General features: G+C 38.4%; 1 protein-coding gene across 1 annotated transcript in view; it reads right to left on the bottom strand.

The window, feature by feature from the left end:
• The window catches only part of unc5a (unc-5 netrin receptor A), a 242190-nt gene that overhangs the window by 12999 nt on the left and 210185 nt on the right, over nt 1-19006 (bottom strand). Inside the window, exons 12-13 of the mRNA XM_079838885.1 lie at nt 16157-16390; nt 3378-3527 (exon numbers count right to left, since the gene is read on the bottom strand). Coding sequence (XP_079695011.1) covers nt 3378-3527; nt 16157-16390 — 384 coding nt within the window. The remainder of the gene's footprint in view (nt 1-3377; nt 3528-16156; nt 16391-19006) is intronic.

Here is a 19006-nt window from a genome sequence, read left to right on the forward strand (position 1 = left end):
TTAATCTCCTCCACTGGGAAAGAGTCCTGAGACGGGCCGAGTGGTGAGGAAGACGTATGAGAAAACAGCACCGCTCTCAATCCTTCTTTACCCAAGAATCTGTTAACTCGTAGCCAAGGCCGTGCGTGTTATTAAGAGCAGACATTCTAGAGTCCCTGCTCGCCAATTCACCCTATAATGGGCTTCTTTAGCATCCCCGCACATTCAGAAATACTCTAATGAGGCGAAACCAAAGAAATTTCCAATTACAGCTATCCGGAGGACGTACCAGCTCACACACCCTGTTAGAACGCTCAGAGCGGCCACAGAGCACACAAGCCCTTAACATTTTTCCCCAAGAAAAATAACTTGGCTAGATAACTTTAACTCACTCAATTAAGTTTGAAAAGACTTTGACAACAAAGAACAAAAAACAAACATAACATTAGCAGAACATGTTACAGAGGCAAACAGATAAAAATAGAGGGAAAATTGCACAAAGCAGAGCTTTGCAGCTACTTTGCTCACGCAAAACGTCTTGTCTTAATGCCAGAACAATTTAGGTGGTTGCTACGCGGCTGTTAAAGTGTTCTGCATAGATTTTAGCCGGTTGCTATAGGACTAGAAATGATTGCTTCCCTAAATATTATATGCAGTTTATTTGCCCATGTATCATGTTTCAGGCATTTTCTTTTATATTTAATGTTTAATTAATACATTTAATATTTGAGGTTATGGGTTTTAAAAAAAAAACACTAACCCGAAGTAGGAGTGATAGCAATAAAGACACTCAACTCAAACACCATTAAAGGAACAGTTCTCAAAAATGAGAATTCTGTCTTCATTTACTCACCCTCATGTTCCAAACCCATAAGATCCTCAAAACAGAAATTAAGATATATTTAATGAAACCTCAACAGTTTCTTGCCCTCCATTGAAAATTCATAGTGTCATAGGCCCTGTTTACACAAATATTATAGACACATTCTCGTTTACACCGTGTTTTAATCCGTCTCTGTCCTTATTTCTTCCAGGGGAGGGTCTATGGGTGGGTACATACATGGGCTTTTAATCTAATGGATGAAATAAGCATGCGCAATTTACATATGAACGTGACCAGGGACGACGGAAAAACACAGAGCTTCAGCTTTCGTTTCTGCTCTGATAGCCGCAAGACTGCATTGAACGCTGTGAGTGTGTGTTAGAAATCAGGAATGGTGAGAAAACATGGTGCTTGGTACCATGGTCTCCTCTTCAAACCAAATTTGGGTCTTCAGCCGACAAAGATGAATTCCCATCTGGCTAGCGCACTTCCCATGTTTACACATTAGGTCAGTAGGCGGAGAGTAGGCCGTCTTTTATGGCTGTTTGAACACATTCGATCACATGAACGTACGAAAACATTACCAGTGTTGGGGAAAGTTACTTTGAATAGTAATGCATTACAATATTGAGTTACTCCTTTAAAAAGTAACTAGATTAGATTAGATTAGATTCAACTTTATTGTCATTACACAAGTACAAGTACAAGGCAACGAAATGCAGTTTAGGTCTAACCAGAAGTGCAATAGCAGCAAGTGCAGGATATACAACGTTTGCATAAGTGCAGGTAACTAATTACCTTACTTGGTAACTTTTTAAGAAAAGTAATGTTTTACGTTACTTTTGCATTACTTTTCCTCACCTAGGCTGGATTTATTTGCTTTTGTATTTTTTATAACACAAAAAAGTTCTATTTTTGGCCAAATGTAAAGACCCTTTCACACCAAAATTGAAATAACAAGCCTCAGGCTGAAGGAAATGCAAATTCACACGTGTACAGTAGAGGGCGCAGCTCAAACAAACATTTTATCTGTGCTGCTATTCTGAATAACGGAAGAATAGGATGCAGGAGAAAACAGTTTAACACTTACTTCACCAATAAAAACTAAAAATCTAGTAATTTTTGCGTATGGTTTAACTGAATCATCGAAGGTCATCAGCAAGTACAATGGTCAATAAAGCGAGATTAAATGCATAGAAATATTGGTTTTATTTAACATATTTAATTTTTGGAGTTTTGCATAGTATTCTGATTTAGCATTTTACTGATTTTACCCATTTTGAGGACTACTGAATCTTTTTTGTGTAAGTGAGATTAGTAAACGCATGCTCACATTTAGTCTAGAACTACAATAACCTTCATGTTTACACACAATGCCTCTGCACTTACGAGTTGTCTCAACATAAGGACAGGAGAGCTGTCAGTCAATAAATGGGAAAACAAAGTAACTTGCATTACTTATTTGAAAAAGTAACTCCGATATTTTGTTGTAATTTTTAAAAATAATGCGTTACTTTACTAGTTACTTGAAAAAGTAATCTGATTACGTAACTCAAGTTACTTTTAATGCGTTACCCCCCAACACTGAACACTACACCACGAAAGCAATGTCAAAATGTGTTTTCGATTACCGCTGGAAGTGGTCGAAAGTGGACAAGCTCAAAACATTTTAGACCCCGTTTACACCTTTATTTAGCATCGTCCACTTGTGATCGGATTGACAAAACGCATCTTAATAGTGAAGTCATGTCAGCTTTATTTATGTTAAATAAAAACTTTATACATTTTTTACAGATTGTTTCAAAGCAGCTTCAAAGTGATAGCAGGAAAGTTTTGCATTTTGGCTGTTGTTCAACTGAAGTCAGTTAGTGTTGATTCAGTTCTGTTGTAAAGATCAATTATTTCATTTGTTCATTTCATCTATGAATTAGTTCTGCAAAAAATTATGTCATCTTCCAGCTCAGTTCAGTAACAGTTCTCATACAATAGCGTCACACAACAACAAAAAAATTATACCAGGTGTAAACAGGGTCATAAAGTGATAAACAAAAAAAGGTCAAAGGTGTGAATAAATCAATGAATCCATAAATGAATCCTTATTAATAGGGAGGATTAATCCAAGTCTTGTAAAGAGATACGATCGCTTTATATGATGAACAGATTTAATTTTATTTACATCCAAACAATGGTTGACACACATACATAGAGCACATCACATACGGTATGGTAAGCACGAAAGCTTAAACGTTTGTTCTAGCCACATGTGATGCACTCTATATCTCCATGTTTATTTGTGAATAAAAGCCTAAATTAAATCATAAAATGTTATAAACTGCATTTATTCACAAGACTTGGATCAAACCGCTTGATTCATATGAATTCATTGTACAATCTATCTATCCAATGAGGGATAGATACCTCTTAGGTTTCATTAAAAAATATCTTTATTTGCATTTTGAAGATGAACCAAAGTCTTATGGTTTTGGAATGACATGAAAGTTCATGTTTTGGGTGAACCCTCCTTGTAATTCAAGAAGTGCTGCTGCAAGAGAGGTGGTGTTGTACAGAAACCCACCTGATAGCCGGCGAGTAGTTTGCTCCTCCAGTGCGCCTGTGGCATGTCGTGAATTGAGAGGCGGAGGTTGTGGTAGCTGTCTTTGAAGAGCAGGACGTGAGGCTCGTCAATCAGTCGACCTCCCAGCTGTCTTTCCATCTGCATCACCTCCTGTGGAGAAACACGGCACAGCACAGTCGGTCAGGCCACGGCCCTCATAACCCTGTTCCTTCCCCCTACGCTCCTTTAAGGTCACGCCAAGGTCAAGGCAACTCTGGCAAACACACTCCAAATCCAAGGGTGCTGCGGTAATGAAGGTCTGGGGCTGAGCTATTCGTCAAGCGCTTATTGTTCGTGCATCAAAGATTTGCTTAATTTCATTTCTGCGACTGTGCCAGGAGAAATTTGTACTCGCACGTCTAATGTTTTCGTCTCAGTGGGGTTGGTACGGCAAGGCCATTTGTTGCCATCAGAACGGCCATCTGGAATTAGGTAATAATATCCGTGCACATCCTGGCTGATCTATCAATTCTTTTTCAGGGCACATCTCTCAAGCTAAAGCAGTGCGCAGAGCAGAGGTCTTTGAAAGCCGAAAGACTCCCATCAAAGACCTCTGCTTGCACAGAGGAACTACGGCTCAAACAACATGATGAATTGGGCGCCAAGGTTAGAGGACTGGCAGACCTTCCCAATCAGGAAGGCAATCTTTCATAACACTCAAACTTGCTAACAAAACAACAGCACAAATGTAAGGACTAAAGGAAAACGGAACAGGTGAAGCGTTCCTGAGAAGCGAGCTGTGGTGTGTATAAAAGAAAGCTACTTGAACGAACAGACAACAAATGGAGGAGAGAGGTGGGGGGTGCAGTAATTACCATATGTTTGATTCTTTTCTGTGTGAATGTGGATGCACATGAATTGTGTTTGAGAGCGCTTCTAATTAAGATGGAGAATCGCAGTGATTTTTATCTGCACATGGACGATTCAATTTTCTGCACTCTTTACCAAGTATCGGCAGGCCCAGTTTCAATTAAAACGCTGTAGAACCTGTTAATTATTCATTTGCAATACTTGCTGTAAAAGTACCATATAATCTGCTTAACTAGTTTCAAAAGTCTGTCTATCTACCTATCTATCTAGTAATTATAATAAAATTTCACTCACGTAGTTGAGCTTGTCACAATGCATGCCTGCCTTAGAATTGGGCCAAAACAAAGTCTCTTAATATGACAAAAAAGCTCAAACTAAAAATTCTAGACATGAGCTTTCTCTCCTGTCCCAGTGCAAAACACCCTTTTATCTTTTTTCAGACCACAAGTGGTTTCATGGGAGATAATGAAAGAAAGTCAAGCTACAGTCTCTCTCTATTAGCACAGTAAAGATAGAGACATTGTCATCTTTCATGGTTATTCGGCCCAGCGACAGAGGTGAATTTTAAGACAAGCGAAAAGGTTAGAGGTCTATGTTATCTCATTCCATTAGGTCCTATGTCAGTCAATGGCACTAAATGCACTAGTACCTGAAGAGGAATATAATCTCTCCTCCATGACAAAATACACTTTATTTAGACTACAAGCATCTAATTTTATGTTCTTGTCTTAAACATAATCACTCTTTGGGCAGAAATTAGCATTGCAAATTGCCACTTGCAGACTCTGATCCTGATTCTGACCTATCAGCACATCTAGCTGCTTAGTAATGGGAGACACCGGAGAGCTTGCCAATTATCCCATTATTAAAAACTAAGAGCATGCATACCAATGCAGACAGTCCAGCCTGTCCACCCTACGTATATTAACAAGGCCAGCTCAAAATGATGAGCAGAAACATGTCAGTCTTGGCCCGCCGCTGCTGCATCCCAGCCAAGAACTGAGCTTGCCATTTGTGTGTTTGCTTTCAACATATGTCTCAGGCTGAGGGAATACTGGCCTTGTTTACACCCCATTGTCTTGTTAATAAATTGTCTCAGATTTTCATTGACACAATCCAAAAATTATTTCCTTCAATGCAAAAAGCACTATGCACCAAAATGAATTAAATTCATCATTTTTTTCTTCAATTCTACATACAATACCCAATAATAGCATGAAAGAAGTTTATTTGAAATCTTTACTTATGTACATGTGATTTTTTTTTAAAATACATTTGCATTCACAGCATTTGCAATGACACTCAAATCTGAGCTCAGGTGCATCCTGTTTCCACTGATCATCCCTGAGATGTTTCTACTGATGGTAGTCCATTTGAGGTAAATTCAGTTGATTGGTCATGATTTGGAAAGGCACACACCTTCAAAGTGTGGTCTATATACTCTATATAAGGTCCCACAGTTAACAGTGCATGTCTGAGCACAAACCAAGCCATGAAGTCCCAGGAATTGTCTGTAGACCTCAGAGACATGATTGTATCAAGGCACAGATCTGGGGAAGGATACAGAAATATTTCTACAGCATTGAAGGTCTCAATAAGCACAGTGGCCTCCATCATCGTAAATGGAAGAAGTTTGAAACCACCAGGACTCTTCCAAGAGCTGGCTGTCTGGCCAAACTGAGTGATCAAGGGAGAAGGGCCTTAGTCAAGGAGGTGACCAAGAACCCGATGGTCACTCTGACAGAGCTCCAGCGTTTCTCTGTGGAGAGAGGAGAACTTTCCAGAAGAATAAGCATCTCTGCAGCACTCCACCAATCAGGCCTGTATGCCAGAGTGGCCAGACGGCACATGACAGCCCGTCTGGAGTTTGCCAAAAGGCACTTGAAGGACTCTCAGACCATGAGAAACAAAATTCTCTGGTCTGATGAAACAAAGATTGAACTCTTTGGCCTGAATGGCAAGCATTACGTCTGGAGGAAAACAGGCACCGCTCATCACCTGGCCAATACCATACCTACAGTGAAGGTGCTGTGGGGATGTTTTTCAGCGGCAGGAACTGGAACTGGGAGACTAGTCAGGATCGAGGGAAATATGAATGCAGCAATGTACAGAGACATCCTTGATGTAAACCTGCCTCTGGACTCTGGACCTCAGACTAGGGCGAAGGTTCATCTTCCAACAGGACAACGACTCTAAGCACACAGCCAAGAAAACAAAGGCGTGGCTACGGGACAACTCTGTGAATGTCCCTGAGTGGCCCAGCCAGAGCCCAGACTTGAACCCGATTGAATATCTCTTGAGAGATCTGAAAATGGCTGTGAACCGACGCTCCTCATCCAACCCGATGGAGCTTGAGGTCCTGCAAAGAAAAATGGGAGAAGCTGCCCAAAAATAGATGTGCCAAACTTGTAGCTTCATACTCAAAAACACTTGAGGCTGTAATTGGTGCCAAAGGTGCTTCAACAAAGTATTGAGCAAAGGTTGTGAATACTTGATGTACATGTGATTTTTTTCCTTTTTAAAAAAAATAAAACTGCAAAGATTTCAAACATACTTCTTTCACGTTGTCATTATTGGGTATTGTTTGAATTGAGGAAATTGAGGAAAAAAATTATGAATTTAATCAATTTTGGAATAAGGCTTTAACATAACAAAATGGGGAAAAAGTGAAGCGCTGTGAATACTTTCCGGATGCACTGTACCGTATAAACAATATACCATAGATCCTGGTGTACTGAGGTAAAAAAAAAAAAATGGTAACAAAAAAGTAATTAAAATGAGAGTTGAAGTATGACCAAATTCATTTATGTTGTTTATATACAGTTCATACATACATACATACATACATACATACATACACACACATACATACAAACAAACAAACATACATGCATACATACATGCATGCATACATGCATCAGAATAGCATATGGTACATACTGGTGGGATTTCAAATACTTGTGCACAAAAATAACAACTAAATTGTTTTGTTTTTGGTCATGTCTTTTCTTGTCTGGGGCACCAAGAGAGCCAGAAAAAAAAGAACAAAAAATTGCATGACATCCCTCACACCATTTGGCAGAAACTGGTCACCATAGTAGATTTGAGTAAGGAGTCTTTTAAAGTATATACAATTGAGAGATGAAGTGAGGTTCACATGGATGAAGACAAGATGGTAATGACTTGGCCATATAAAATAAAAGAATTCTCTATTTTTTGACAGTGACTTTAGATGAAAAAAAAAAGTAGGACGAAGACCACCCTCTGACTTTTTCTTACTCACTGGAAAACTAAGAGCCGGAGCAAGAGAGGGTGAAAAAGAGAGCAAGGGAGCGATATAATAATAAAAAAAAGGAACGGAGAGGAGACAGAGGCAGCTTAACATTGGTGTCTTCGGGTCAGAAGAGTGGTAAGCTTTAGAGAGACAGATAACAGGATTATGGGAAGCATGGCCACAGTCCTCGTGAGCCCACAAACCCTTCATCCTCGCAGGCCTGGACAGCTCCTGTGGTGTGCTGAGCAGGGGCTCTGACGGACTAGTGCTGCACTCCATTTGGGAATACAAGAGACTCTTATATAGTTTATCTCCCCGCGCCGTCTTTGACAGAAGGAGGTTAGATGCTCAGCCACAACGCACATGCTACACACGCTCCTCCACCAAACACACACAAGCAAAACATTTAAAAGCAATTCAGGCAAAAGGGCAATGTGTTTACAAAGTTCACGGTAACCCAAACTTCCATTAAGATAAATCACTTAATGCAACTCTCAGAAGATTGAACCACAGTGGTCAAAAGTTCAATGTTTTATTTTTTTTGTGTGTTCGGTTGCTCTGGATAGTTTCTAAAATGGTGTTCTATGGCTGCTAGGATGATTTGTTGTTGCTTTACTGTTCTGGGTAGTTGCTAGAGTATTGCAACGTTTTTGTTATGGTGATTTGTGTGGTTGCAAAGGTGAATGTGCGGTAAAAAAAAAGGCCCAAGTTACATATCCAAGTTTACGGGTTTGTTCAGACCAATAGTAATAATTATGCTTGCCTTAGCATGCAATACATTAATAGTAATAAATTCCTTCAAGTAAATCACAGAGCTATTCAAATAAAAAGCTATTAAACATGAATGCAGAGTGTGGTCTATCCATTTTGTCCCCATTGGCTTGCCAGTAATAAGATACAAGAAATAACCATCATACAGTGTAAAATTAAAATGAGCATGCCATAAATTGACAACCACTGAGACAAGTTTGTTACGCAACATCTTAAATCAGTGAACTAAATAAAAAGGCTTCGATTTTAATGACACTATAAATCCACCATAATAGAAGATTTCTTTCAGTCTTTCACAACTTAATCTCAACTGTCTCACAGAGCATAAAGATATGATAGCTTAACAAAGTGACTGACATTGACTAATTTCCGCCTGGTGTGTCTTCCGCGACTTCTCAGCCGGGAGAAAACAGACCTTGCACTTTCTGAGCTGATGAGCAAGTCAGAAAAGTCAGAAAAGAGATCTAAATGATGGAGGCAAACATTTCTCAGATGTAAATCATCCAGACATATGTCTGTGAGTTTTCTCCTGCTGGTGATGAGGTTATTTTTCTCTTTCTCTCTCTCTCCTTCCCACCCAACACCTCAAATATTTCCTCCCTTGCCTCCTACATGATTAAAAACAAAAAATGCAAGCGATGTGCGAGCGGCTTTCCAAACAAGCATGCCAGAGAGATGAATTTGACGAATCAGAGCAACAATTAGTAACATAGAAAGCTTTATTTCGTCTCGTTCTCTCGCAATGTCGGGTAATGAAGCCGACTGGCTTGTTGTTACGTCAGTGATCAAAACCGTGCACCATTTTTGGCTTCTCCCCCGGTAGCATGAATGTATGCACATATGCGCAAATTATGCTCAGACATTAGATGAAAGGTCAAATATGAGAACACTCGCTTTCCCTTCCTCTCTCTATTTGTTTCTAGCCCAGTCAGCAGATAGAAAACACCAGACGTGGCTCCTCAGACGTTTGGCTACTTGTCTGAAAGGTCTGGAGGGAGAAGAGAATATCACACGGGTCTTGATTAAATGTGAACAACATTTGGAAAGAGGCACCAAAGGTCATCGCTCATCCATCTCTGAAACGAAGGGATATTTTACAATCCACTGCCTGGTGACAAGCCAGATAAACCAGTGAACCTGAAACATTCCTCTGCTGGTGCTTCAAACTTCATTCGCAACATATTGAAGCTAGCGCGCTATAATCTGGATCTTTATGCTGTTTCTGCAGTGGTTGCATACACTGCCAATCGTGATTTGTTGAAAGGTCAAGTGCTATAGTGAGATCGAATTAAGAATGAAAGGGTCAGAGCCTTGGTGTAGGGGATTGTTCCTCAACCTGGCCTAATAAGGTCAGGTTTACATTTGGAGGTCAATAATTAGCCACATCAAAGGAAGTGTCTCTTACAGGTCCTGTAGTAGTTGGATATGTCCAGCTACAGTAAAGCCAGCAGTGGAGGCAGTTCTGTAACAGACCGTTGTACATTAAATATTTATCTAATTGGTCCCATTAGACTCACAAACATATTGAAAGCATCTCTGCTGAAATGTCACTGACTCCCAAATGTCATACTTGTGATTAAAGACAATGACATTGTTTTAATGTGGTTTAATTGGGAGATTTAAGATTGCAGTTGTTTTAGGCACAAGCTAAACTCATGACTGAGAAAGAAAGAGTGAATAGTATTAGAAACAGTATTAGAGAAAAGAAAGAGCAGGGCTTGACATTAACCTTTTTTTTGCTCACCAGCCACTGTGGCTAGTGGTTTTCCAATGTTACCAGCCACTCAGCATTTTCACTGGCCAACATTTTGTTGTTGGGAAACTTGTTGTTGGCTATATGTAAATGACCACTGCACACACCCAAATCAAGTCTACATGAAATGCATAACAAGACAGGTCATCAAATATTTAGCTCTGATAAGATTTTGCATAAAGCTCCTTAATCTAGACAGAGACATATTAACAATTGCTTGCCTGAATTTTTTTTTTTTTGGTGTAAATATAATTTATTCTCATCAGTTTTCTATCAGCTATGCCATATTTAAGCCTAGCATATTTTGTGTATGAGCCCATACAGTAGCCTAGTGATTATTATTATATTTTCATGTGATTTGACAGTTTATTTGATTAAATATCAAAAATCTAAAAGGTGTGCATCATACCTGACACCTAGATGTACACTTTACAGTTGGTTTTATGACTATGTCATTCTCTTCAAATGCTATTGAAGTTAGAATTGTGTATACCAATGTCGTATGTAACTTTAGAGACGATCCATAATTTGCGAATATCGAGCGTCCAACGTCAAGCCAACTTTATGCCAGTCACATCAGACGCTCTATGGTTCTGCTGTGATCTTTGTTTGAGATGATTTTCGCTTCTGAAATAGAACAACAACTGTCTATCACTGTATGATGAATGGAGTACTTGCATCGTACATACAGTGCTTTGTTGTTTGTGATGAGAGTGCAGATTTCAGTGAGTGAGAGCACTGTCTGAACAAACAAAACTGTCGTTTCAGCGATGACAAATCTGAATTCCTCTGATTATTAGACATTGCATGCATAAGCTCGATAGAATTATTTAAAGTACAAGTGGCTAGTGGGAGTGACAGCGTTACACGCCACAGCTGAAATCCACCCGCAAATGGTGGGTTGGTGGTTGTTAATGTCAAGCCCTGGGAAAGAGTATTTGTATAGAGCGACAATTTCTTAACTCAAAGGAAGTGTGACAGCCATCAAAATGAGTGGTATCTTATTGATTGGTGGCGCATTGCTGTGTTTCAAAAGTAATGTAGTAGCCCAGCGGCAATCAAAATGCAATTAATATTCACCCAAGATGATGGTGGTAAAAAGACACTCACACAAAAAACAATGCATCTCTGTCATGACCGGCTCTTCTAATGCTATGCTAATTCCCAAATCCTCTTCTGTTATCAGCAACGATTAGCATAATAATTCCATCACAATAAATCAGCCTCACATCTTTGAAGGAAAGTCAATCAGGGACTCAGATGTGGTTCTCAGGGGGTGAAGCACCTGTTAGACCACAAACATACTTTACACGAGTTCACGAGTGCTTGGCCAACTGCAAAACACATTGGCTGCATCTCATTTCTGAGGTCGCATTTGAAGGCTGCATACATCATCAATGATATCTTATTTAAGAAAAGTATTAGTTATTCCTCATGACATGTAAAATACTATAATTTCTTCCTTATTTTGCAAGCTAACGGTTACTTTTCTCCTTACGTTAGCCTGATTCACAACGGTAAGCTTGTAATGTGTTATAATTTGAGTGGTACTGGTAGTTTTCAGAGGGAAATTTGAACATGCCGCCGTGCGTCTTTGCATCATTACGTCACGTCTTTATACATGAAGGAGTCCGGCTAGTAGGCTTTTCCCCCGTCGTCAAAAGCAGAAGATTAGAGTGTACAGGAATTTAAATCTACAGGTTACGCTAATACACACTAAATCAAACAATGCTGATGTTGTTAACAATTTGAGAACAAAGTATAACAATAATAATCATTTGCACTATTGGAAGCGTGATTTATTGTAATGTTTTTTTTCTTCTCAGTTGGTCAGAACAAAAGTGGCAGCCATGTAACTTGTTCAGATGACACTTTGGTTTTGGTCATACTTCCAAGATGTAGAATCTGTGATTCCGAAGTACAGTATCCACACCGGTGCGGTGAATGAATGACAGCCACACAAATTCCTTAAAACATTAGATTAATCCGCACTGAGGAGCCGTGCCGATGCACAACCCACATAAAGATAAGTCCACAAATAAATGCAATTGTAGGTTTCAAACAGAGATGGCAACAAAGAGGCAAAACCTACGTATTGCAGCTTTAAGTTAAAGTATTGGGTAGAATTAAAGGATGTAAGAATACGGTTAGAATAAGGCACTACAATGTGCTTGATAAGCACTAAAAAACAGCCAATATCATCGTAATATGCATGCTAATAAGCATCTAGTAATAGTGAGAATTGGACTCTAAACTAAAGTGTTACCAAATGTTTCTACATTAAAGGGATAGTTCACCCATCATTTACTCACCCTCAAGTTGCTGTAGTATTTTTTTCCTACTATGTAGTCAATGGGGGCGAGATCTGCTTTTGTGTACAGCAGAACAAATACATTTATACAGGTTTGGAACAACTTGAGAGCGGGTAAATGGTGACAGAATTTAAATTTTTGGGTGAACTATCCCTTTAATTAATTTAGCAAATGCTTTTATCGAAAGTAACCTAAAAATGAAGAATGCTATATAAACGGTTCAGTAGTGCGGCAATTCAAAACACCAAGAATTTTCAGAAGTACAGGCATTTTCACAAAATGTAAAAATTGGTATTTCAAGGTTAGACATGAAGCGTTTGCATTCGCATACTTGCATAGAGTATGCATCTGGCCTAAGGGGAAAAAAAAAATCATATCTCTTTTCATACTGTAAAAGATCAGCACACAGTCCACTCGACTCCCTGCTAAACCACCCTGTAAAAAAAGTGCCTGTCCTATGAAAACATTGTGGCTTACCACAACGGTCTGTGCATTTGAGGGGAGTAAAAAATGCAAATGGGGTGGATTCATGGAAAGCAGCTCTACACGATAGCAGTGCATGACTGAGTCCGTCCACGTATGAAGGTTCCCTTGGAGCGGCCCACTCCTGATCAAAGGCAAGGTTAGTATGAAAGGAGGTCATGGGTTGAAAAAGCATCTATATTAGTATCTCAGCTACCCTGGCTATAGATGAAAGCATATCCACACCTGCAATCGTTAAACAACAGCAAACTGATGTAAAATATTTTTTTTGGGGGGGGGTTGGGGGATTGGACGGCGGGTAACAAATCACCACTTCAACACTTCACTTTAAAATGACAGAACAGTCAGCGTTCTCGTGAACCCTTCGGAGAGAATTGGAGAGGAGGTGCTCACATCCATCATAGGCTGGAGCACTTCTCATGGCTAAGAGCTCATTTTAAACAAATCGGACAAAAAATTCCTGGCATCTCTTTCGCAATCTCTTTCCCCTGTCAGCCCACCCTATTGGGGCCCAGCGGGCAGCTTTGGGTAGGGCAGGGCATTCTTTCTGGCAGGCTCTCAGAGGCTGGAGTGGGCAGAGCAGGGAACGGGCCCTCTTACTTTGACAGTGAGAGCCGAGCTGAGCTCAGGGGCCACGGCCAGAGAGTCTCTCCTTTTCATTTACTAATTAAGCATGCAAATGAAATCTTAACAGTCTGCTCAGACGTGCTCCTCGAGGGAGGCTGCTTTGGCATTAACTCTTGATTATTCCTGATCTGTTAGGAGGGGGAGCAAAAAAAAAAAATTTGAAAAAATAAGTATAAGCCAGAAGGAACTGAAAAAAAAAATAGCGCTAATGAATAGAAAAATAATTATGTATATTTTTTATACTATATAAACAGTATATACACATACATACATACACATACAGTCGTGGTCAAAAGTTTACATACTTCTTACAGAATCTGCAAAATGTTAATTATTTTAACAAAATAAGAGGGATCAAACAAAATGCATGTTCTTTTTTTTATTTAGTACTGTCCTGAATAAGATATTTTACATAAAATATGTTTACATTTAGTAAACAGAATTTATAAAAATGACCCTGTTCTGTTTTTGTTTTGTTTTGTGATGGTTGTTCTTGAGTCCATTGTTTATCCTGAGCAGTTAATCTGCTCAACGTTCTTCAGAAAAGTCCTCCAGATCCCACAAATTGTTCGGTTTTCCAGCATCTTTTGCATATTTGAACCCTTTCCGGCAGTAACTATGATTTTGAGATCCATCCTTTCACTTTGAGGATAATTGAGGGACTCAAACACAACAATTACAAAAGGTTCAAACATTCACTGATGCTCCAGAAGGAAACACCATGCATTTAGAACCGGAGGGTGTAAACTTTTTGAAGATCAAGGTAAATTGTACTTAATTTGTCTTCCGAGAAACATTAAGTATATAGGTTTTCTAAGGGCAGTACTAAATGGAAAAATATAATCTTTAAACAAAATGAGAAAAAATAATCCTCCTGTTTAAAAGTTTTCCTTCCTGCACATTACCTATCAACTGAGGGTGCACTTGCTTTCATTTGAGGATGCCTTGACACGCTATAGGTAAGTGGAATGCGATTAGTTATCGTTCTTTACGTGACACATAGGGTGATCTACATACCTTTAGCCTAATAATATGCTGAAGTAACTGACATTAGCATAATTCACTGTTCGTCCTGTAGCAGCGAACCGTGCTGTACCCTCGAGTGAGCCGAGAAGATAACTAATCTCATAGCAAAATGATCAGGACATATGCTTCCTTTAAGTTTCGTTGAGGGAGACCGATTTAAGAACAGAAAACACAAAGTGCTGTGAGAAACTTCGCTAGCACATCGCTGTCAGCAGAACACATATTCTGGAGAGGACTGAGGAGTCAACTTTCATCCGAGCATGTGGATATTCTTTTTTTTCTCAACATGAACATGTGAAACAATGCAAACACCATATGCTGACTCGAGTGTATATGTACATTCTGCACGATTACTGGCGCAGTCTTATTAGCGTTTTTTTTTTTCTGTTCATGGTGCTTCAGTTGAAATGCTTTTGTGCTGTATATTTTTTGTTTACACACATTGTTTAAGGTTTTCAACTAAAAGAAATTGTCAAGATATAATTTTTTGAAAAATGCCCATCCCTAATAGAGAATGATGTGATTGCAAGCAGATTCTACAGCATTATACACACATAGGCTACACACACACACACACACTATTAACAAAACTATTTATTAAAAACGTATATATATATATATATATATATATATATATATATATATATATATATATATATATATATATATATATATATATATATATATATATATATATATATATATATATATATATATATATATATATATATATATTTATATATATTAAGGCTGTCAAAAGATTAATCGCGATTAATCACATCCAAAATAAAAGTTTGTGTTTACATAATATATGTGTGTGTACTCTGTTAATTATTATTTATATATAAATACACACCAAAGCATGTATATATTTAAGAAAAAAATATTTTTATATATAAAACATTTATATTTATATATATTATAGATTATATAAATGTATATACAGTATATACATGCAAATATTTCTTAAATATATACATGAATGTGTGTGTATTTATTTATAAATAATAATTAACAGAGTACACACACATATTATGTAAACACAAACTTTTATTTTGGATGCGATTAATCGCGATTAATCTTTTGACAGCCCTAATATATATATATATATATATATATATATATATATATATATATATATATATATATATATATATATATATATATATATATATATATATATATATATATATATATATATATATATATATATATATATATATATATATATATATATATATATATATATATATATATATATATATATATATATATATATATAAAGGAGGAAAGATATTTCAATGCTAAAATTTCTCTGGGGGAAAGCAAAAGTTTATGTGAGAAAAAGTTTAGAAATATATTTTTCACTCCCATCTCATATTTTTTTTCCTCCTTTAGGGGTTCTGTACCAGTAAGACATCTTTGGTCAAACAACAATCAAAGAACAATGAAAATTGTGTCATCATTTACTCACCATCAAATTGTATTGAACAAAAACATTTTACATTACATTGGCATTGACAACATCCTCTAATATGTCTGTGTTCCACAAATTGAACAAAGGAACAACATGAGGGTGAGTAAATGAGTTAATTGGGTGAACTATTCCTACTACACTTGGTCAAGGGGACTGTGAGTATGAGACAGAAGAATTGACATGATTACAGGTATTGTTTGAATTCACCTTTAGCAGGTCCTGTGTGTCATCCATGCAGTAGATGCGGATGTTGTACTCTAGCGTGGAGCAGTAGGCGGGACCAAACAGCAGCAGTTTTAGGCGTTTAGCGGCAACCATGCTGAGGGACTCCCCGACCAGAGCAAAGCGGCCCAGCTGCTCAGTGAACACCCGGCACGTCTCCGCCTCCAGCTGGCAGTAGTACGGCTCCGACACCAGTTCCTCACCCAGCTGAAGTACATCCTGAGAAGCCAATGAGAAAATGACACAGGGATCAGAGGGGAGGGCAGGCAGCAACGGTGTCAGTGAAGTTATCGGAGAGATGGTCAGCTCCTGCCCTGCGGATGTTCGGTGTCAGATTTTAGATACAATGAAGTGACTTGGGTGAGCAGAAACTGAAAGATCCGCATAATGAACTGTGTTCTGTGCTCTAATGAGACACTAATAGCAGGAGTTCATCGAGAATCTTCACTCGGAGCTTCCCTTTCTTTTCCTTACAAGCAGGGGTGAAAAAAAATCTACAGCTCAGATTTACTTCTCGTGTAAAAAGATAAAAAAGTTACATACAGAAAAAGGGGCAATTAAAATAAATACAAAAACATTTGTTTTGTTTTTTTCCCCCACCATTTATGGTTTGGTAAAGAGAAAACTAGATTTTTACATTTGCTGGTTAATCTACATACCACTCACTAAGGCTGAATTTGTTTGATCAGAAATTAATGTTACTGTGTGAAACATTACTGCAATTTGAAAAGGCCATTTTCCATTTTAATATATTTTAAAATGTCAGACAGTAATGTATAATTGAAATGTAATTTATTCCTGTGATGGCAGAGCTGAATATTCAGCATCATTACTCTAGTATCACATTATTCACAGTATCACATGATTCTTCAGAAATCATTCTAATATGCTGATTTGTTATTTCTCAATATTTATTAGAATTTCTTATTATATATTATTAGAAACATTATTATCAATGTTGAAAATGTTTGTGCTGCTTAATATTTTTGTGGAAACCATGATTAATATTAATTTGAATTTAAGTATGAGTGTTTAAATGAACAGCATTTATTTGAAATAGAAATCTTGGATTTATCAATGCAATTACAGCCACTTCACCAATGAAATGCACCCGTTTTGAATAATGTCTTTCAAAACTAGATATACACTCACCTAAAGGATTATTAGGAACACCTGTTCAATTTCTCATGAATGCAATTATCTAATCAACCAATCAATCACATGGCAGTTGCTTCAATGCATTTAGGGGTGTGGTCCTGGTCAAGACAATCTCCTGAACTCCAAACTGAATGTCAGAATGGGAAAGAAAGGTGATTTAAGCAATTTTGAGCGTGGCATGGTTGTTGGTGCCAGATGGGCCGGTCTGAGTATTTCACAATCTGCTCAGTTACTGGGATTTTCACGCGCAACCATTTCTAGGGTTTACAAAGAATGGTGTGAAAAGGGAAAAACATCCAGTATGCGGCAGTCCTGTGGGCGAAAATGCCTTGTTGATGCTAGAGGTCAGAGGAGAATGGGTCGACTGATTCAAGCTGATAGAAGAGCAACTTTGACTGAAATAACCACTCGTTACAACCGAGGTATGCAGCAAAGCATTTGTGAAGCCACAACACACACAACCTTGAGGCGGATGGGCTACAACAGCAGAAGACCCCACCGGGTACCACTCATCTCCACTACAAATAGGAAAAAGAGGCTACAATTTGCACGAGCTCAAAATTGGACAGTTGAAGACTGGAAAAATGTTGCCTGGTAGGGGTGTAACGGATCGCAGTTGATCCGTGATCCGTACTCCGTTTGCAGTGCGTATGCGGTGCGTATTTTTCCGTACCCATGTTAACGGATACAGTTTTCACACTGCACGCAGCTTCGGTCCGTCAGTGCGCTCCAGGAGCGCGTGGCCATACAGCTGTGCTGCGATCGTAGATAGACAGAGTCTATTGTTTGATGTGCTGGCGCTGAATTAAAGTGACAGCGCATCCGCATTAAAACAAACATGTATCGATGCGAAAATCTAGTAATTCCACCACAGATGCATATAATGTAACGTCTACTCGGTTTTAAAGTCAACACATGGCTTTTTGCCTCGAGTAAAGCAGGGAAAACATCCTTTAAGTAAACAAGGAGAAATAATGGAGAGCACCTGTCCTTTCTTGGAGGTGGAAAAACAAAGTTATTTATTTATTTTATTTTTGTTAACACCAAAAGTTCCTTGTTAACCTATAAACCCTTTAGGTTATGTTAACACCAAAAGTTTTCATGTAATAAATGGAAAGCAAATAAAAATAGTCTCCTCCCCCTTTTATTCTGATCCGAAAAATTATCCGATCCGTGACTTATGATCCGTAGTGCGATCCGAACCGTGAGTTTTGTGATCCGTTGCACCACTATTGCCTGGTCTGATGAGTCTCGATTTCTGTTGAGACATTCAGATGGTAGAGTCAGAATTTGGCGTAAACAGAATGAGAACATGGATCCATCATGCCTTGTTACCACTGTGCAGGCTGGTGGTGGTGGTGTAATGGTGTGGGGGATGTCACAAAGCTCGAATCATTTCCAATTGGTTTCTTGAACATGACAATGAGTTCACTGTACTAAAATGGCCCCCACTGTCACCAGATCTCAACCCAATAGAGCATCTTTGGGATGTGGTGGAACGGGAGCTTCGTGCCCTGGATGTGCATCCCACAAATCTCCATCAACTGCAAGATGCTATCCAATCAATATGGGCCAACATTTCTAAAGAATGCTTTCAGCACCTTGTTGAATCAATGCCACATAGAATTAAGGCAGTTCTGAAGGTCAAACACAGTATTAGTAGGGTGTTCCTAATAA

The sequence above is a fragment of the Gobio gobio genome (genome assembly GCF_949357685.1).
Source record: "Gobio gobio genome assembly, chromosome: 16".
In the NCBI taxonomy this organism is placed as follows: domain Eukaryota; kingdom Metazoa; phylum Chordata; class Actinopteri; order Cypriniformes; family Gobionidae; genus Gobio; species Gobio gobio.